At 41.1% G+C, this 22447-nt stretch overlaps 2 protein-coding genes across 2 annotated transcripts; both read left to right on the top strand.

The window, feature by feature from the left end:
* Window positions 1-1720: 1720 nt before the first annotated feature.
* Window positions 1721-4642, top strand: tmem35 (transmembrane protein 35). Its single transcript, XM_030062692.1, has 2 exons — window positions 1721-2083; window positions 3111-4642. Exons 1-2 carry the CDS (start codon window positions 1751-1753, stop codon window positions 3474-3476), a joined length of 699 nt encoding a protein of 232 aa, XP_029918552.1. The 5' UTR covers window positions 1721-1750; the 3' UTR covers window positions 3477-4642.
* A 704-nt stretch (window positions 4643-5346) lies between these two features.
* Window positions 5347-17749, top strand: cenpi (centromere protein I). Its single transcript, XM_030062688.1, has 20 exons — window positions 5347-5595; window positions 6141-6278; window positions 6785-6903; window positions 7850-7957; window positions 8491-8539; window positions 8705-8751; window positions 9095-9184; window positions 9286-9417; window positions 9851-9988; window positions 11457-11577; window positions 11848-11939; window positions 12099-12216; window positions 12473-12537; window positions 12777-12886; window positions 13855-13990; window positions 14934-15058; window positions 15545-15593; window positions 16375-16593; window positions 17077-17118; window positions 17292-17749. The coding sequence occupies exons 1-20, from the start codon at window positions 5424-5426 to the stop codon at window positions 17433-17435; spliced, it is 2214 nt and encodes a 737-aa protein (XP_029918548.1). The 5' UTR covers window positions 5347-5423; the 3' UTR covers window positions 17436-17749.
* The last annotated feature ends 4698 nt before the right edge of the window (window positions 17750-22447 follow it).

Below are 22447 nucleotides of genomic sequence, written 5' to 3' on the forward strand. Positions count from 1 at the left end.
CATTTGTAAGGGTATTTTTCGGTGCTTTCAGTTGGAAAGAGTTTTGGGCTTTTATTTTGAAAGGCCTAGGATGTCCTAGTGTGTGAGTGACATGAGTACTGCGCTAATACATGAGTACTGGCAGCTGTCTCATGATCAGACCAAAATGCAGGCAGACAGAGAAATCCACATTCAATCCAATGGAGAAATCGATCAAACCCACCCATGTTTGAGGTAACGCCGCTCGGACATCGTGTGAGTTACAGACTTTATTCAAAGTTTAAACGAGGCACAAGACTCGGCTCTATAAATCTTGTATTTACACGATTTTGCTATCTTGTACCGTTTTTGAATTATGGCAGTTTAAGTTTGACTGTTTTCTCTGCTCCCGCTGACGGTTTATAATGGGTGTGTATTGCGGAACTGTCCGTTGCCTAGAGTGAGTCACATGACCGGGCAGAGTGCAGAGGAGAGGACACCAGGGTCCAAAATGGTCGAAAAGTCTTGACAGCGGCCACAAACTTGTTCCAATTTAAAAATTAATTTCATATTTTTGTAGGAATTTTCGTCCTCTTTCGTGTGGCATAATTTTCGAAGCCGTGCGACGTTTACTTTAGACGCCACGGGCCTCATTAGCGCCAAGTGTGCGCCTCTTCACGCCAAACTCCATGGAAAAAACGACGCCCTCCAAGTCGGCGTTGCCGACTTCGAGGGCTTATAATTTAAAAACTAAGCGAGTAATGCCGACATCTTTAGCAACTTTTGTTCAGCACTGTATCCTCTTTCATCTATTAGCTTTTTGAGCCGCCACGATTTACGGCCTCGGAGGAGATAAATTTTGTTCAACGCGCAATTTCGGGGCCCGACTTTTACTTTGAAAGGCAAATTGCGGACTTCCTGTTGATTTTAGGTCGGGGGGGCGAGCGCGTGAAATCTCGGCCTTGATGAGACCTACGTTTCGGCGCTGGTTTGGTCTTTCTATCACGTTCCTGTGGGCCGCAGCGGCCGCCTTCGTGTGCCTTTTTGTGTCTAGGTGGCGCTAGTGAGCCCATTTTTGCACTTTGGGGGTCCGAGTTGCCATTTTATCGAATTTTTAGCCAGACCTGGGGTGCGTGCCAAATTTGGTGAGTTTTTGAGCACGTTTAGGGGGTCAAATTAAGGCCGAACGACACGATATAATAATAATAATAATAATAAGAAAAAGAAACGGTACAAAAACAATAGGCCCTCTCTCCGATGGAGGGCGAGGGCCTAAAAAACGAAGCAATTACAATAGGGCTTCGCGCTGTTCCAGCGCTCGGGCCCTAAATATATTGCTAGTTGCTTATAGGTTACTGGTACCACTTAATAGTAAGACTACCCTCAGAAATCAGAAATACTCAGTAAATACCCTTATAGTGAGCCTGCACCAATGTTAGGACAACTGTGTCATAGTTTGTTTATAATTATTTGTTAATGATTAATACAATGTTTACAAACCACATCATAACCTAATTATAAACCATTCATAGACCATTTATGAGGCTAGTATTACTATAAAGTGGTACCAATACTGGTTTATTATCAGTCACAAATACTTTAGTGATCCCTGAGGGGAAATTGAGTCAGCTGCATTTGCTCAAATTCTCAAGAGAAGAATATGTCATGAACATAAGGGAAATTATAAGAAATGGAAAAAGAAATAAGGAATATATGTGCATTAGAAATGTGTATATAAAAAAAAAGTATATGTAGAGATAGATGCAATAGCTGCTGTCATGGTGGCACGGTGATGAGAGGAGGGAGGAGGAGAGACTTCACCTCTCATGCATGGGACCCACAAATCCTCGCTGCGCCCCTACAGGGACCCATAGATCGCCATTTTTGTAGCTCATCCAGAAGCCCATCCCCCTTATGCATCTTCACCGGGAAAGCGGCGGAGGCGAGTTTCATTCAATTCACTGAGAAGCGACTGCCTGCACGGCGGCGGGACTCACGCACGAAGATGGCCTCGCCAAGGACAATAACTATTGTAGCGCTCTCATTCGCTCTCGGTTTATTTTTCGTATTTATGGGAACCATTAAGCTCACTCCGAGGCTAAGCAAAGATGCATATAGTGAAATGGTGAGTAAACCGTGGCGACTAACCTGCAGCTCTGCATCAGACCGGAGGGAAAGGGCCATTGTTCAGTGTTTGCTGCGGATGGGAAAGGCTCTCAAGCTCGAATAATGTGCTGGGATGCTGACCTAAATATGGGCTAGATGCTGAAAACGATTGCATCGTATTGTGCTGCCGGTGATACTCATCGCATCAGGTATCGCACAGGATTCCCCCGAGCAGCCGCAAAGACCTGCTGCATTACCTGCACCCTTTCCTTATAATAACACAGTTAGCACACAGGCTACATGTTTTAATATAACACCTCAATAAATGTCGCTATTGGCAGTGCGCTGGGCCTGCACTGTGCGCTTTCCGGGATTCAGCTGCAGACATAATTTAAGTCAAGAGCCAACAAACACTGAAATGGGAATGACTGAGAGAATGCATGCAAGCATCTCCCTTCACCAATAAATGTGCTATTCCCCGGTTAGATATCTTTATCACGCGACAATGCTGCACAAAACACGCCTAACAATCATCAGGTTTGTAAAGATCCGTGTTTGCGGTGCGTGTGTTGTAGTACTCTCGCTTAATGCATGTGAGGAGTCATTTAATGGCCAAAGAGCAATGGCGGTGCGTTCGAGCAAATTCTGTGGGATGCTCCTTCCGGTGCTGATGTTGAACTGCTCTGTGGGAGAGAGAACAGCTGGCACACATGTAGACATTATGTGAACTCAGTGTGAGCATGCACTGAGGAAATTTTCTTACTTTCATTGACCTTGACCCCCATTTGATAATCTTTAATTTATAATCCAGATATAATTGGGTTTTCCTCAGCTTGGGCACCACTGTAGTCCCACTGTTAAAGCGCCCAACACATCTTGAGGTTCATAGTGAGGAAATTAAAGCATTAAAATGACAAACAAAAATAATAATAATGATGTTAACCTGTATCATGTTCTTAATTTGTCTCACTAAAAGACTGCCAGTACTTTTAAATTGCCTGATGGGATTAAATGAAACGTTTTCTGTCTTTTTTTTCTTTTTTCAGAAAAGAGCATACAAGAGCTATGCCAAGGCATTGCCGGGCCTGAAGAAGATCGGCATCAGCTCAGTCCTGCTGCGTAAGATCATCGGCTCCCTGGAGGTGGGCTGTGGGGTGGTGCTCACCCTGGTGCCCGGCAGGCCGAAGGACGTGGCCAACTTCTTGCTGCTACTGGTCATGCTGGCCGTCCTCTTCTTCCACCAGCTAGTAGGAGACCCTCTGAAACGATACGCCCACGCTCTGGTCTTTGGTATTCTGCTCACCTGCCGGCTGCTCATCGCCCGGCAGAGCGATGACCGGCCGGAGAGGGAGGAAAGCAGGGAGGAACAGTACATCAACGACCAGGAGAGGAACAAGGTCAAGCAGTCTTAAGCCCCGCACTCCACTTGGGTCAGAGCCACAGCGAAGGGAAACTTGTGTGCTTCTATGGATTGTAGTCATTCAGATTTTGAAGGAAACTACCAACCAGTCACTACTGATAAAGATGCCACTCACACACACACACACACACACACACACACACCCCGTCCCGTCCTGTTGGCCGACTGATTTCCGGTTACTGTCACCCACTCCTCTGCACTGTTATTGTGAAACTGAAAACTCTTGTTCATACATCCGATACATAACTGTGGACAATCATACCCATGGAAACTGTTATGAGCTCAACTCGTCACACTAGTCGATCAATTTTACCTTCTTTGTCCTCATTTCACAACTACAATGTGTTAAATATGTACGTGTTTTCATTTTCACTCTAACATGACGTTAATTTAGGCTACAAGTTGATTTGAGAATGCTGTTTTTCATGAATGAATCTTTGTAGCCTGTTTTTCTAATTTTGTTTTTTAATGTATTTAGGTAGGAGAAACTGTGATAATTTATGAACCACGTTATTTTACAAAAGCTCAAGCATGTTTTATCTGACCTAAAGTAAAGACCACAAGCCAAAATGGGCAGTGTTGGAAGATTTTTTGGACTAATTATATGTTAACTCACATTTATTAAATGTCCACATCTTTTTGGGTGCAGTTAGCAGAAGCCCTATTTTATAAATAAAAGTATAAATCCTAGTTGTTCATTTTTTTCAGCTCAGTGCAATTTTCATACTTGCGCATGAAATCCCTTTTCCTAAAGAAAAATAAGCAAATCCTCTTTCTCATTTCAGCTTCAAGTATCATCTTGAAGTTGTTTAGATAGAAAGGACAGCAGGTGCTGCTTTGGGTGTGTGCTATGAGCCTCACACGTTTCTAGAGCACAACCCAATCAACTGTTTTAAGCTTGTGAAAGAAACTGGATTTTTCCTTTTCCTGTTAGCAGGCAATAAAGACTTATGTTTATTCACTGTCATTGAAGTCTTTTGCTTAGCTGTTGGATTTGTTTTCATTTTTCTCCTTAAGGATATTGAAAAGCATTCCTGTTAAAATCTTGCTTTGGGAATGGGACCTCAGTTGAAAATCATGTCAGTTTTGAGATTCACAATATTTCTGTAAAATTTAGTGATATAATTGAAATACAATCTGAAGGTGAGACAGACTAAATATTGTTTTCTCATTTGTGTTTTTCGATTTTATTAAACCAAACTGCACTCAATGCAAATAAAAAAGCATACAGCTTTCCAATAACACATACATTTTCATCACAATATTGATTTGATATATTTTATTTGATTTTCTAGTTTTTATTTGTTTGTATCATATTGTTATATAACAGTGTGCACCTGAGCCCCAGACATAGTAATCCCTTTACAAGGAGCCAATATCCTAAAGAGGAGTGCTTGCCACAATGTCCCAACAGTGGCTATGTGTTTTCAATATTATAGTGGAATTATAGGAGTTTTAGTTTGTATTGTTTTGAATTTATTATTTATTTTATTATATTTTATATCATTTTATTTTTTTTAGAATTAGGGCTGGCAGTCTCCCCACAACAATGGAGAGTTAAATCATTTTATTAGCCTGAAAAATAGTTGTGATATACATTCAGGATTTAATCAAACTGATGTGTTCTTCTCTGTAAATGTAACTGATTTTTTTTTTTTTTTTGGTGGTTGTTTGCCTTTTAATAATAACCGCCTGGAGGTTATATTTAAGTACACACATTTTGATTAATCTGTAAATGACTTTACAGTACTCCAAACACAAGGGTGATGTTGTAGGCGGGTGTGGCTGGAATGGACTACAACTACCAGGGGGCAACCGAGCGGATGAAGTGTACTGCGCAGGCGCAGGGCAAACGGTCGCGCGGACGATTTAAGTTTTATTTGAATGGCCGGATCTCCGAAAGAAGCAGTGTGTTATTTTACGTTTTAGCAATGTAGCAATGGCAACATCGCAAAACTCTTCGGGACCGCCGGATTTGGACTCATCTTCTCCAAGCGACCAGTCTGCATGCAGTCGGAGCAGCAACAGAAGTTTGAGAGTCGCGGAGATTGAAAGAAGGAAAAACGAGGCGGAGGACCCGTTTGTTCTTGCGCTGAAGTACTTCTCAGACGGTGGGGCATGGCTCACAACACACACACACAGCATCAGCTGGCATCAGAAACTATCCACTAACTTCATTTACAACTAGGAAAGAGAAGCTGGTTCACGGAAAATACCAGAAAATGGTTTTTATTTTTTGAATTGGCGAGTGCTAAAACTTGCCCTCAGCTGATTGGCTATATTTATTCAGTGAATAGGCTACGCTTCGGTTGCTAAGCAGATTTGGCTAACGTTAGCTGCTTGATGGCATCAAAACAGGATACCTGGGTGTTTATTTTGTTTGTTTTTTTGAAGTAGCTAGCTATGTTTAATAGTTTCATAAAGTAGGTAAAAAGTTTGTTGTTACTAGTGGGGCAGCCGTAACAGCCAGACTAATGTCAATCCAAACGTCAACATTAACGCTAGCAAACAAACTAAAAAAACAAACAAACATCCACAATCCTTAACCAAACAAATTCTATGCTTAACTTGATCTAACAGTTCGAGTTGTTTCTGTTTGACTCTAATTTAAGTGTCAGCTATTTAACTGAACCCTGTCATACATGTCTTCCTCCAGTTGAAGCAGGGACTCCAGTAACTGGCAACGATGATGTGGAGAGGAACCTGGTGGCGGTGGAGAGAGTGGCCTACAGTAAAGGGCTGCCTCCAGAGGCCATCTCCATCATGCTGGAGTTTGCCATGAGCCTCCGTATGGGTAGGATGGTCACTTACATTTCAGCAAGCGTGGACTGTGGAGAATGTGTTTGAAGTTTTTGTGAGATTGTAGGCCATTGAGATGATTATCAGACCCTAAAAAGTTGCTTTAATAAAGCCCAATATTGTCTGTAATCATTTTCATGTAGAACTCTGAGACCCTCAAGAGGGAAACTAATTGTAAAAGCCTTAAATATCTCGTTGGCTATTTAGTTAAGAACTTACTTATGTGTTTCAGCCTTTGGCCAGTAGAATACTTTTGTGTCTCACGTGCACTAAGGTAACTGTAAAATGCAGCCTGTCATGGCAGTTTAGTTAATCAGTATATATATAATGTTGGAGGTAGACATTGCTTATGCAGTAGATATCATAATGTAGATGGGTTTCATACTAAAGACAGAGCAATAGTCGTTTTTTTTTTTTTTTAAGTGATAATTTGATATTTTGTCTGTCTCACTCTTGTTCTTTCTATGGTTGTTTCTCTTTTTGCCATCTGTCTGTGTGTAGGAACTAGTCCGTGTGTCCGGGTGCTGAAATGTCTGATCCCTGCCACGGTGGTGCCACAGGAGGCTGTTGTTCGAGCTGTAGTTTGGCTGTGTGTTGGCAAAATACCCCTAAGTACACAAGTAAGACTCCATAATTGATTGACTTACAATGTGCTTACATTATTTCAGCGGAAAATTCATATTCACAAGCACATTGTTGGATTAAAACTAGAGCCCAACAGCTGATCTTATTAGCTGATATTAGCTTATCACAGATATATTGTTCTTGGCATATATATAAAAAAATGACAGTGCATATAGAAATAAAAAGAATGTGAGATATTTTTTTTAAAACTGCGTTATCATCAAATAATTCAGCATACTCCATTGTTTACAGTACTTTGTGTAACAGTGAGTTGATGGAGTACCATATCACAGCTGAGCAGATGGTGATGTGGATTCTGTTAAGAAGTTAATAAGTTTATTGTATTAAGATATCATGCCCCCAGTAATTATACTTGATGATTCATTGCAAAAATGTATGTTTTTATAATCATCAGAAGATGTTTAAGCCCAAATCTAAATATTGTTACAAGCCCCCATAATCCAAAGTCAGTCAGGCTCTAATGAGAAGTATTATAGGTATATTGCCCATCTTCCACTGTCCCCATAAATATGGAAATATTCTGTTTATACATTTTCCATTGAGCAGCTCATCTATTAAGCTACTAAAACGCACAGCAAAAGTGAGTTTAGTTTACATGTGAACATTACAGTAATCATTTTGTGCAATGACAGTTTATGGAACTGACAGCCACATGATCTATTTTAAAGCAGCAGGCTTCAGAATAAAGCTGCTTTGGCTTTATGTTTACAGATGCAATTATTTAGTCTGGAAAAATAATTAGAAATCGACAAAACAAGGCCCTTTGTTTGTAAGAGGATCTTGGACTATACCAAGAAAGAGAAGAGTGACTGTGGCTTTATCTGCTTGTTAGTCTGTATGCTGTAAGTCATGTCTGGTCGAAGTTTTAACAGAACAATTTAAGAGTCTGTCTGTGTCCATGCATGTGTGCCTATTTTCCAGGTTCTTTTTATTAAATGGGTGCTGACCATGTTTGACATGATTGATGCTAAGGACCAACTTCATTCCATCTATGGCTTCCTCTTCAGCTTTGTGACCGAGGAAAATCTGGTATGCGTGGTGATGATCTTGTTGCACTGTTGCAATAGGCTTTTTTTTTTTTTTAGCACAAATTTGACACTGTCATCACATTTGTATGCTATTGATGTACAGCTGTTGGTTTTTGAGTGAGAAGCGTAAACATTCGAATTAATTTGACATTTGGTTGAAATTACATTTACATCTGTATGGCAGATCTTAGTATAGATGAGACTTAATTGGCCAATGACCTTTGCTTTATGTATGCTGAGCCCTGGTCAAAGCACACAGTTTATAGACAAGGGGATTTGATCCAGCCTACCTGGGTGCAGTGAATCCTTCTTAATAACCAGTAAGATGCTTTTTTAGCAGCCCTCAGTAATTTATGACTGCATCAGTCTTGCATTGTCAGTATTTATAGGGCTGAGTTGTTGTTAGTGCACTTATTAATTACTGACTGCTTACCAGCCCAGTGGCATGACATCAGCTGAATTAGGTCATGTGGAAGCAACTGAGCAACTTTTGAGATGAGGAATAATGATGAAATTTTGTTGCAATTTTTTCAGTGTCCTTACATCTGTCACCTGCTGTACCTTTTGACCAGGAAGGAAAGTGGTAAGTCAAAAATCACACCTGGGATGTGATATGCTTGTGTTTTTGGAAACACATCTGCCATTTATTTGTTTTGCTGGGCTCTTCCATAGTTCCTTGTCTTATTCTCTGTTGCAGTTATCTTTATAAGCTTAATCCACTGCTCCACTCTTTTTTTCCTGTTAATAGTGCGGCTGTTCAGAGTCAGAAAGCTCTTGGATCTACAATCTAAAATGGTAAGCATCCTGTGTTATCAGGTTTGACGTGATCAAATTTTAAAGACAGATTCAGCCTATCGTTTCACATCCTGTTGGTTCTTTGGAGCCATCTATCAAAACTGCAGCATTATTTCCTCACTCAGTATGGAAATCTATTCAGTGATAAATTGTAGGAAGGGATAATACTGTCATATTATTCTCTGCACTGTGTGTGTAGTCCCCATAAACAGTTTATCCCACTGTGCCATACAATCATTTGTAGTTGTATTGCATATAATTAGAGACATCCTTCAAAAAGGGAGATGTCTAGCACGAGGATGTGTCACAATAAGTGTGTTGATGTTTTCTCCTTTCTCCTCAGGGCAGGCAACCGTTCCTCATGCACTTACTCTCGCTATACAAAGTGTTTTGCCCCGAGTTGGTGACACTGTCCCTTCCATCACGGATGAAGGTTTGTATATGGACTGTGCAGTTCATGCCCATTCTGTTCTTGTGATGACTTAAGACCATCAAAAGCACCATAGTGATTTTATCTTATCTCTTGTCTTACAGGCTGGGTTTAGGAATCACAATTCGCAGTGGAAGTCAGCCTTGATTGCTGTCCAGAAGAAGAACAGTTTCCAGGTTACCTCTAGTGTCAGTCTGACCGTCAGGTTGAAAGATAAGACCAACCCAAGGAAAAGGGTATGTCCATGGATGGGGATAAGTTGATTTTTGTCTGATTTCATTGGAAAAACAATTTTGAAATAGAATTATATTTGAATTTACTTAACTTACCGTTCTTTACTGTACCTGGCTTGTACTTTACCATACTGGGATTAGTTATACTATACTGTACATGATTTATTGTACTGTACTCTACATTACTCTTTGCTTTTTTACTGACTGACATTTTGCACGGTTTTGGTGCTAAGCCTTTTCCTGCCAATAGCCATGGTCTGTCTGTGATTGCTTTTTAGTATATGTTGTTACTCTTGTTTGTTGTATGGTTATTGGGTGGCATTGAATTATGCCTTTGCGGATCAGTAAAGTTGTCTATCAATCTATCCATTTAGTTGTTTAGACTAGCCTTGGCTTGTCTGTGTACTTACTTGCCTGTTTAACTGTGCTCTCTCAGAAACATAACCATCTGGAGGTGCCAGCACTGAGTTCTGCAGTCAATACCCAGACCAATCCCTCTTCCAGCAGAAAGCTGGTCCCCCTGGTGCAGCTCCACTCATTCTCTCTGCTGCTGGAAAATCTACACCATATAGAGGTAATTTCTCCAGGATGACTCTCTAAATTCTTGCCCTGGGATGGTGACAGAGCTGCTGCCATGGACTCGTGAATCTGCTCCAGTCTCTTTACTATGTTTCTCTCTCAGTCTCTGCCTCCACCTCCCTTTACCTCTGCTGTTAGTCCCACAGCCCCAAGACATCTGGATTGAGAACAGATGGAAGATGAGCATTTAAGCAGCAGAATAAAGTGTGTGTCTGTTCCTCCACAACATTAGAATGCATGACCGCAATCCATTTAACTTGTAGTATTTCATCACAGCCTCAGGGTGGCACTGTGTCACTTATAGTATTTTGCCTAGACCAAGAGCCGTGCATCAAACAACTTTGTCCTGCAGAAACAGTAGAGGTGGGCTGGTGCTGTCATTTGTTTATTAGATTCAAGCATAGTGCAGCATCATTTGCTTTCTGAATGTGCCATTCTTGTGTTTATAGAATTCATTAGCAGTTTGTTTATCTTCTATGAGTAATGAATTAACAAATGAACAGAGATGTGTCTGAGTAATGCTTTGAAAAAGTTACAAAGGGAACGGCCATTTAAAAAGGCCTTCCCATAAATGTCTACTGGCTCTGCAGATCCGATGACCTGATAAACTAACATAAATCATTTTTAATGGCTTAAATGATTTATGTTCGCTTTTATTCTTCATGGTACATAAATTTACGTCTTTTGCTGATCACAAAGCCAACATGCGCAATAAAACGTTTCAATGGAGATAACATTAACAGTTTTTATTGCTGAGGAGCCATAGTTTACCATGTGCCAGGCTGGACTGATGACTGCATTCAGTCATCCAGATAAAAGTATTCAGTTATGGCAGTGATAAGGGATCATTGAGTATCTTCTTTGCCTGCACTCCCATTTTTAAAAGGAAAATGTTGATTTCTCACATGAATGGTCCAGTTGTTTTGTAATTATTGAAAGTTTTAGCCATGTCCTTTGATAATTTGTTCTCACTGGTTCTGTTTTATTTGGCATACTTGACAAAGTCCCCATATTGGAAGACAGCTGTTCACACCCAGTAAGAGAGTGGAAGAATGTCTTGAGTGATGGGAGAAATGTCCCAATGCTGGCATTATGAGGATTACTGGATACTAAAGAATTAGCCCAGAAGCAGATTGATGGCCCACTCAATGAAAACAAGGACATGAGTATCAAGGGATTCGTATTATTCAGTAGGTGAACTAATCTCCTGATTTGAGGCGATTTAGACCTAGCACATGGATCAGCTTTGCGCTCTGGCCTTGTGTGTGTGTGTGTGTGTGTGTGTGTGTGTGTGTCTGTCTTTGATGTGCTGTGAGAGACTTTGTGTGGGTAGACAATATGACTTTGTTCATTGCATATTTGTGCTTTTCTGTAGTTATGTGTATTTGATATTACTGCCATGTATACCATTATTTATCTTTATTTTTTGCGTGTTTGTGTTTTATTTTCTTCACTTACACCAGCTGCCAGCTCAGATGGGCTCTCTGCTGGGCTCCAGTCTGGCACTGCAATACCTGGACTGTGTACAGGATGAGTCTGCCTTCCTACGCCTCAACTTCTGGCTAGGCCATGCTCTCCATGAAGGTAGGGGGGAAAGCAACTTCAGAACTTCTGTGACATCTTCTATCACAAAGATGCATCCGAAGCAAAACTCACCTTGAGATGAACCCAAACACATTACCTAGTTGGCATATCAAAAGAATTCTTTCAGAGAAGGGTTTTTTTAAAAAAATAAATAAATAAATAAATGGGGGGGTGTTTCAGTGCTGTCAGAAGCTGTACAGAATCAGAATTTTTTTCTGTTTTTTGCCCTTGCCTTTTTTACTTTCTAAATACCCATTTTCTCTTTTGAAGAGTTTTTGTTCTGCAGTAGTGGAGTCTCACAGAATTCAGAAGAGGTTCTGCAGTTTTTGGACCGGTTGCTCTCCTCACAACATTTTCTCCAGGTTAGTCTCATCCTTCACGCTTGTCATTCGCCATTTTCTGCATGCCTTGATTGACACCCACACGTTCAGCTTACACACTTTTTTTTTTTTTTTTGAGGAAATGCCACATTAATCTCACTATCATATGTGGGTTTTTTTTTGTCCCATTTGCCCACCCAGGAGGGATTCTCCAGCACAGAGGCTTTTCTCTACAAATTTCTCAACATCTGGGATGGTTCCCTCCTCCGCCCACAGATCCTAGGCATGCTGAGCAACATTCCTGTTGTACCCAGTTCCTGTGAGTATTGCAGCCCTCTCCCACTACTTGTCTGTGTCCATCTGTCTCTCTCCCTCTTGCATGTTGTCTCCCTCTATGTCTCGGTCACACATGCACACACTCAATTTTATGCCCAACCTTGCTGTCTCCCCTAATTAATATGCAGCCACATGCCCATGTTAGCCAGTCCTGCCATATTCCACCATGTGCCGGGACTTGCATGGTGGCACACTGAATTATATGGCTGGTGCGACTTTAATCCTCTATCTCTCCCCAGGTATCCGACAGCTTCTGTTTGAGCCCCTCATGCAGCTGTTCTTCACATCCACGCTGTTTTTCAAGGTAGACAATATGGCAGCTTTCCTCTCTGAGAAACGAGTAGAGCTAGCTTGCTGCTGTCTTTAAGTCAGACAGAACCTCCAACGGTTATTTAATAAAGCAGATCCTAGTTGTTGGTGCGTATTTATAAAGCCCTTACGACTGCTATTGTAGTATCTGAATATGTTTAAACTGTGATCAACTCTTTACCTTGTCCGTGTGTGTGTGTGTGTGTGTGTGTTTGTGTGTTTCAACCTTTCCAGTGTGGTTTGATAGAGTGTCTAAACAGTATGCTGTTGAAGTGGCTGACCTGGCACTCTGTCTACGCTCTAGAGGATGGCTTGGATATCAGCCTCAACAGCCACACCTCCATGTAAGTCTTAATTTCCTCAGGCTTTGGACATATACAAGCAACAAACCTGAAATACTTGGGAATTGATTTGTAGGTACAAAGGTCATGAACCTGTAAGTATTTCCGACTAAGTAAAACTGTAACCACCCAAGTGTAGAGGTGCGGTCTCACTCTTATATATAGTATTTCCTCTGTATTCATTTAGCAGTGGTGCACCACCACAGCAAGAGAGAATGTGAAATGAAAACACACATTGTAATCAGTCTGAATTAAATCATTGTGCTCCAAATGTTACAGTAAGTAATGATTGTATTTTGATATCGAAAAAATAGCACTCGAACCTCAACTTGAAACATAACTCAGACCAGAACAAGGACTGATATTGGACAAAGTTAAACTTATCACCCGAAGCACCCCAGCTCTATAGACTCACAGAGGAAACACCTCATATATATGCATGCATCTGGTGTTGACAAGTATTCAGTCCTCACAGGTAGGGCTGTGTGAAATATTGATATTGCGGTGTGAGACTTAATATTATCTGGGATTTTGAATATCACAGTATCGCGTAAGTGCTGTCGTTTCCTGTTTTTTAAAGCTGCATTACAGTAAAGGAATGCAATTTTCTGAACTTATGCTTCTATATATCTACATATCCAATACATCCATTAATGATAGTTTATCAAAGATCGCTGGTGTGTAAAAATCTTAGTCATCCCTAGAATATCATAACCATTTTTCTACTCCTCCATTCCAAACCAGCATTTAATAGTTAGTGGGAGCACAACCAGATGAGATGTGGAAATCATTGATTGCAGTGTACATTTGTGCTCACCTTCTCTGATTGGATTGTTAGACCCGTGCCTCCGATGTAGAAATTAGCATCCAAGGGCAAATCCGCTGACTGGGTGTTGCAATTTTCACCATTCCCATGGGCTCTGCTTAGGTTACAGTGTGTGATTGACTCTGCTCTGCTTTTTTTTCTCCAGAAATATGACTCTGTCAGGGTTCAAGGACTCCTTGATGGAGCTGGTGCATTTCGTGGGTCGCCTAGCCTCTGTGGGCCTTCAGATTGAAGGCTGTCACTCTCTCCTCCTCAGCTTCATCCTGGACTTTTATGAGACAGTAAGAGGCTGATGTTGATTAATGGTTTGTCTGCTTAGTAAGACAAGATTAAACATATCACTGGGGTTTTAATAATCCATCTATAGCATATAGCTCAACAGGGTCATAAAACAGCATCTGCAATGAGAATTTTGTTGGTATATGCTAGGGATGCACGTTATTGATTAATTCATTAATCGATAGTTGATTTACCTTATCGATCGATTAATTGATAAGCGGCGATTTTCCTGAGAAGCTGGTAGTCATGGTTGTTCTAGAGGGGATATTATACCCTGGTTCGTTGTAGTTTATCACCTCTCGAAATCCCTCGCCGTCAACAATGTTTATCAGCAGCATGTCTTTTGTGACCATGTTGTATATTCTCTGGGTAAATCCCTTCGCTTCCCCGGTGTCACAGACCCTCTGTCCCAACACTGCAGTGACTGTAGGCTGATCCACTCGATCCTTGCAGCACGGCTGAATGTGGTTTTTCGGTGGTAATTCAGCGAAGTTGTCGAGTTGCTGTACTTCAAAGTACAACCACATATAGTGCATTTGGCGTCTTTGTCATCATTTATCAACTTGGACAGACCTGTGTGCGATCCACAACTTGTTTCTCTCAACTTAAAATGGTCCCACACTGCACTCCTTTTGACTGGTTCATGTTTGTTTTGTTCTCTTGTGTGCGTCCCAGCACGTCCAGCATCAGCACTCAATGCAAAGGCGCCCTCGCGTGGACTGGCGGGGCACTACTACCCCTGTTCAAATGGACCGTGGAATGTTCAATCAATTGCAATCAATTTAATTTTATTGAGTAAATTCTTATCGATAATTAATCGATAATTGATTAATTGTTTGCATCCCTAGTATATGCATTTCATTTTAAGAAATGATTTTGGCCAGGTCTGTCCTGTGTGCTTGTGACTGTGCCTGGGTTTATACTTGTCCTTCTCTCCTCCCCCAGGTGTGTGATATGTTTCTGAAGTATGGGCTCCCTCTGGTGGTGATGCCCCCAGCTGGGGTGTTTTATCCAGCCCTGTTTGCCACTGACCCTGTCAGCGTAGACAGACTGGCTCACATCATGTACCGGTGAGGGCTTGTTATCTCCGTGCTGCAGCCTACCATAAGACTATCTTGATGTCAGCATCATACACACACCAGTTGCACCACACATGGAATGTTTGTATGCAGATTTGATGATGAAAAGGAACTGGAATCAGAAATGGCTTTATCACCCTTCCTCAATAAACCTTACATGTGTGATTTATGATAATTAGAGGCTAAGAGGCAATACACTTAAGCTGTGCTCTTCTTATGTACAATTCAAGCATCATTCATAACTCCAGGCTTGAGTGGGTGACATAGTTTTTCTCAAACCAAGCCTAAACATGCTATAACAAAAGGAACATTGTTTTACTCTGCACATTTCGTGACTCTTATAGATACAACTAACCATAAAGTAAAGTATACTCCAGCTTGTTAAGGTTGCTGTAAATGAGCATGTGAACTTAACTGGTTCTCCTTCAGTTCATGATGCTAGATGTCACTGCTGCTTTTTTTTTTTTTTTTTATCAGGTACAAGGTGAACTTGATGTCAGCAAAGACTCAAGAAAAACAGACTGAGGTAAGGAAAACAATTTATTTTCTTGTTAAGCGTCTTATCATGGTTAAGGTCAAAGACGGCTGCTTGCCATGCTTGGTGAAAGTGCATATTTTTGTCCTCTGTTACATCAGGATGCCAGCTACTCATTATATGGTGGGAAAGAAATAGTTTCCATATTAGCAGTTCATTTAGAGAGGAAGAGGTATCCTGTTTGATATTGTTAAAACATGCATTTTAAATTTATTTCCAAACTATTCTTGCATATACATTTTAGGCATTTAGCTGATGCCCTTATCTAGAGTGACTTGGTTTATATGTTTGTTGTTTGTAAACATTTTGAATTACTGTGATGGCAGGAAAATGCAAAGAGAATTTCCAGCACCTAGTTGTACCCTTCAGGGATTCACAGGCATCTGCCCATAGCTGATATACTCCAGTCCTACACAGGGACTGGAAAAGGTGTTTTTTTGTTGTTGTCTTTGTTGCTTATTTTATCCAGCTGCCACAATATGACATGAATTTATAAATATATGCCACACAGCCAATATTCTCAGCTCAAAATGTCAGCACGTCTTATCAAGACAAATTGGCCCGGTGGAATGACATGCAAATTCATCAGTTCAGCAAAAATGGGAGCTAATGGATAATGAGGTCTCAGATAATATCCAACCTTGGTGAAACTCTTGAGATATCTTAGACATGCAGAGTGGTTAAGTTGAAGTTCCTGTCGCTTTTCTCTTGCCACGTTTCTTTGGCTCGCAGCTCATTCTCTTCACATTCTCTCTGTCCCTTCCCTTTACAGCAGGCCTTCCATATCAGCCGGCAGACGTACCGTGAATTCAACCACTACCTGGTTGTCATGGTCAACTGCCTGTGGAACTCCAAGATGTTCCAGCCCGGCATGGGCGTCGAGATGGAGGAGGAGCTGCTAGTCAGCAGCAAAGTACCGCAGTACTGGTCCAGCTTTGACTTCATCCACCACCCTGCCTTCTTGAGCTATGCTGTCGACTTTCACCACAAGGTGGGTGTGTAGCATTTAGGATGCTTTGGTTTACTCTGTGATTTGTCCTGAACAGAGAGATTTTGGATAGAATCCTGTCTGGTGCAGTACAACCCAGAGGGCCAAAGTAAAATTATACCTCTAGAGTAACATCAGTGTATCTTACAAAAAAAAAAAAAAAAAAAAAACATGCTCAAATGCTGCCTCTGATTTCCAATCTGTCATAGGCATTTGATGTACCAGCATGCAGTCAGTCCATCCAGTCTGGTTAATAAACTTACAGGCCAGATAAAGAGACAAATGTCGTATTAATGTATCTTTCATAGAAGGTCCATTAATACAGAAGCACATTTTATTATTCATGGGAACTGCATGAGACTTGAGTTTTCATCATATTTAATAATACCTTTTTTTGGTTCTGTCCCACCGCAACTTACAGCGACGCTCTACTGAGATATACTGGGTGTGGGTTGACAATGAATATTTATGTTCTTTCTTTATCAGTGTTGGCCAGGGAGCAGGAACGTGGACTTCAATTCCATAAAGGTATGAAGGGTCCCCTTTTCATTTCCTCCTTTTTAATAGACTTCACGTGTAGCTGTGTTCAGTTTGAAGTTTAACATTCATATTTTATAGACCTTTTTTGTAATGATCAGAGACCGATTTGATCATGGAAGTCTTAAGAAGGCCTGTGTGTATGTGTGCGTGTGTATTTTCAGCATCCCAAGCCATGGGGCTGGTACCTGGAGTATCTGTATGCCCAGGGCTTTGAAGGCCTCAAACAGTTTGTCCAGAGCAACATCTCCCGGCGCTCCACAGCGGGTGATGGCCAGGGCGACGGTCTCTCTGCAGACCAGAGGTAGATGATCAACTCAGTGAAGAGGAAAACACAACCACTTTGATCTTAACCACCTTTTTTAAAAGACTTGTACATACTTCATCCCTCCGTCTCCTCCAAGGCAAGACACTCACCAGAGATCTGGTTGTGTGCTTTTTTTTTTTTTTTTTATGTACATAAATGTGTGTTTATTCTGTATTTTTACTTAACATTGTATATATCTGATTTTTAGCTTACTGTTTGTTGTCCATCCTTGTACAGCTTACCATCTGTCCTGCCTGTGACTCTTGCACAACTGATAAGAATAAACATGTGTAGGACTTTTACTGAAGAAGCAAATAAAATTAGTCTGTCTTGTCTAATTACAGAATTATAATGCAGTTGACAGAGACACTACATGTGAAAGTTCACACAGAAGTGTTTTGTGCCCTAAATGTGACAGTATGAATTTAGTCTCTATCAAACAGTATCACTTGCTTTAGAATCCATTATGGGGATAATTATCAGTATCTACTGCAGTCAGTAGCTCAACCATCTGGAAAACAACATTTTCCTTTAATTGAGGGACCCATCTGGATGGTTAATAGGCCCCTGGCTCCTTGGCTACCTTGGAAATGCTGGGTGCAGAAAAAGCCCATTTGCATGCCAGTCTCATACGGATCAGCTTCTCTAACTTACTATCAAAACTGAGAATAAGTTTAGCAATTTCATGTGTTTGCCTAACTGTTGCTCCTGCAAATATAATATATTGACCATATAGCCAACATCAGTCATTTCATTGTAAATTACAAACAATGCCATAATGTAAAACAGCACAAGACATTTAAAGCTGTGCTTCTCAAAGTCAGTAGGAGGTTGGGTCTCTAGAAAATGGGGAGTTTAATGTCAGCATCCTTAAACCTGCTACAAGTTTGTAAAGCCAGGAAACCGCAGATTTAAAGTACACTGCTTTTGGTCTCAAATAAACACTGATAAAAATGGGTAAATATAGACGGAACGACACAATGTTTACATACATCAACGTTGTAGTTTCAATGCTCTCATCTGGCAAAAAATAGCAAGAAGATGTCTGAATGTCTTAGCCAGGGGTGCAAATTCATCATGTCAGTGTGTTTGGATGTCATGGTCCCCCGGGCCAATGACTTGAGCCTCATGAAGGCTTGCAGCGCTCATGGCGCACTGAAATCTTGGAAGTTTTCCTATTTTATGCCAACACGGGTTTGCTATGCTGGTGGAACGGATATTTATTTTACTGCCGTGTCGTGTTAAAACTGAGAGCTAGTTAACTGTAATAGATGAAAACCCTGGTGTAAGACGCTGATTTGAATAAGCAGAACCACCTTAAGCAGTCGTCTGATGTCAGCGTCAGAGAGCCAGACTCCGCCGCGGGTACAGCGCTACTCCAACCTGAGCGCCGCTCTGCTCCGCCGTTTCAAATGTTCATCTGCGCTCGTCTCCGTACTTTGTCCGGCTCATGTCTCGCCTGCATCCTCCAGTAGCTTTTTTCACTTGCTTTGCGAAACATTCAGCTGAACTGCCTCAGCGCCTCCCGAATCACATCCTTGCCCCAGCCTAGGAGAGAAAGGTAACATTATTTTATTATTTTTTTGGTTGCTTTATAAGTGTCACTGCAGAATTTGTGTTGTTATATGCCGGTTGTAACCTCAGATGTGAGGCAATTCGAGGATTTTGGTGGTAGTGTGACAAACGTGTATCAAACCGCCTGTGGGCTATTCCTGTACATGTTAAAAAAAGATTGCCCATACTGTAGTCAACATTTAACATTACTGCGCATCATCCTGGTCAGCCTGGCCGCCGGGGCTTCACCACAGACGAACATCAATTTGATAGCTGGGTTTTGCCTCATGAGCGTTTGGATAACTGTTGTGCTCCCGGCCGGCGGAGCTGTCAGAACAAAAGATGCGCAACTGGAAATTTTGGCAGAGGCACACTGGTGAAGCCACGACTTGTGTGTGAGCTACATGCCATTCTGAAATGTAAAACATGCCGCTCGTAGACTGTGAAAAGGGGATTGCAATATCAGAGACCACTGTGTTTCACGATTTACTAATTGCGAGCTGAAGGAAATACATGTATGGCGTGCTCCTCGGACTTCTTTAGTTTCACGCTGGGGGTCTTGTCTTCTGGGGCCAGCTGGAAAAGCCTGCAACATTTATCTCCTCTCAAGTTGTCCTGCAAGTATCGCTCCCTGCAGCGAAGGAACATTTTGGGCATTTCTGCCTCATCGGGTCGTATGGGTGGAGACTGGCCAGTGGTGAGAAACAGAGGTGTTGAGCCGGATTTGAACCCACGAACTCCGGGGTTATTACCTTATAATTACACGCTATGCGTCTCAGCCCCGCAGCATAGGGCACCGGGATGCGCCACGATGTAGGACGATAATGTTTTTGGGACACACTTGAACGGAGGAAAGTAAACCTGCCTTGATTTAGTCGAGGACTTTCCCTTGTACTATATTTAACAACTCACCGCTTGTTGTTTTTAATATTTGGTGTGTGACAATGTTTATAACAATTTACTGAAGTGACTCACTGGATCATTTGGTTTAACTAGTAATGCGCTTGTGTTCTTGGCTATATGCTATTTGCTCATGCTGATCCGTTCTGTTGTTTGTAGTCATTTGAATGGATAAACAAATATAAACATTAATTACCCTAATAAAAACGGATTCAAATGCTGCAATCTGGACTGCATAAATGAGTAATATCAAAAACTTATTACCCTGGCTCCCTTTCTTATGAGGCTGTATTTTTTTTTTTTCCATCTTTGATCTTAAAACCCCCCGGCAGCTCTCTGTGATGGGGATGATGTATTTACTTGTCCTTTCGGAAATTCATCTCGTCAGATAAATAGTGCTCTGTATTCGTGATATTTTCAATCCAGGATGAAACTGTAGGTGTCTGCAAGCTCTAAAAGGTTTACTTTGGTGAAGGGAGCTGAAAAAAATATTGCTGTTCTATGGGGCCATGAAGTGACACACTGCTGTACCGAGAATCTCCACTGAAAATAACTTGAGTCATTGTTCTGCCAAGAAGCTCTCAGCATGAGGGCAGATACAATCCTGTGACATTATTATCCACGTCTGAAGTAGCCCAGTTAAATGTGAATTGGACAGTAATTTTCCTGTACTTATGGTATATTTGAAAGGATCTCTGGTAATTCAAAACTCAACATAAGTACAGCATAATTGTCTTTCTCAAGCAATGCAATTTGATATAATGATAAGGATGGACTATGCTTTGATCTTGCAAACTGCTGCTGTACTTAACTCTTTAAAACAACTGGAAATGTAAATAAAAGCACACTTCTGCAGAGCAGCAATGTAGTAGCGTTAATGGGGATTTCTTTTAAAGGTTTATTAATGGATAACACTCTGTTGTGTTGCCAGTTTTGGGGAGGATATGTGCTAAAGGCTCTACGTAGCAGTGAACTGTAAATGTGAAAGACACTAAAAGGATTAGGAGCATGCTCCATTGTCACTGCCTCTGCCAGTCTAGATGCCCTCTGGACATATTTCATGTTATGCATTTTCCACACTCTCCCCCTAGCAGTGTCTTGAGAATATAGATTCAGACATACAGCTTCATCTCTTTTGAATATCTTTTATTTATCTTTCAGAGGACAGTACCACTGTCAGTTCTAACAGATAATGATGAGGCTTTTTTTTCCCCATCTTTTTGAAAAGCTGTGTGGTTTTACATGTGACAACTCAATCCTAAATACACAGCATTACAAAGGTAGAGCTGATTTCTTTCATGTTTCGATATCATCTTCTTTGATGGATCCTAACTACATACTTTTTGGATTGCATTATTTATAATGTGATGTAGGGAGCAGACTGTGCTAAAGATGTCTCAGGCGGTTTTTCTTTCCCCCAACTCCTCCTCCCCCTTTTTTTTTTTTAATTCAGAAGAGTGATCTGAAAATGTCATTCTCCGTTTAAGTCACCCTGGGGTCTTCAGTAACCCTAGCAGAGCATTAAGAATGAGCAATCTACCAATGCTGGAGTGACTTCAGATATTCCTATTCAAAACATTTGATCTAGCTTATTTGAATTTGCAGTGATTGGGGAGTTATCCCTTGGATGGTGTAATTTCATGCATTGCCTTGTTAAGCAGGCGAAGGCAGTGATGAGTTCTCAAGTCGTGACCTCAGTGAGACCTCGTGGAGTCTCATTGGTCAAACTGCTGTGCTGATTTAATTACAGCTGACCCTACCTTTGACCTTATTGATGTCACCTTGTTCTCCAATGGGGCCAGTTTGGACTTCAGTGACTCGCATTTTCCATGTTCAGCCTCTGGCTCAGTATGCAACACAGTTATGGAAAAAAAAAACAACCTCACATTGCCTTTTGCTGCTCATCTGAATGTTGGCCACCTTCTTCCTTTATTATAGATTATATATAGATTAGACCTCAGCATTTTCTGTAAGTTTTTATCAACCTTCCAGATGGTCCTCCTCCTTTTCATTATTCCTGGTGGTGTCTGCACAAAGTAAGCAGAGCTGTAAATATCACAGATCATTTTTGCACCATCACTCCTATATTCCACAGACTCGAAAACTGCCCTCGCTAATAATCCATTATAGTAAACACGAGCCCTTAATTTGTTTTTCTCTGTTTTGTCGTTAGTTCATTTGTCACAGCTCAGTGTTTTCACAAGTACATTCAGACACCTGTCATTGGAGAATATTCCAGGCTCTTTGCTTGGATAAGTAAGGTCACAGGATATACCAAGGATGCAGACAAAACTTCTCACCCATTGCTCCCATCCTTTGTTATTACGTTACGCTCTGCTTCCTGTCGATCAACTGACACCCACAGGAAGAAATAGAAGTCTCTGCAAGGCAATAATACTTCAAAAAACACGTCGGCTTACAAACTTTGTCACATCCATATCTTCTCATTTGGGGCATCTTCGTTAATTGGCACAGTGGTGAATTTCAATCTAGGTTACGCAGTGTTTGTATTTTAAAAACAATGAAAAATGAGAAAGAACTCAAATCATGGCATACATT

This window comes from Myripristis murdjan, chromosome 10, assembly GCF_902150065.1.
Source record: "Myripristis murdjan chromosome 10, fMyrMur1.1, whole genome shotgun sequence".
Taxonomy (NCBI): domain Eukaryota; kingdom Metazoa; phylum Chordata; class Actinopteri; order Holocentriformes; family Holocentridae; genus Myripristis; species Myripristis murdjan.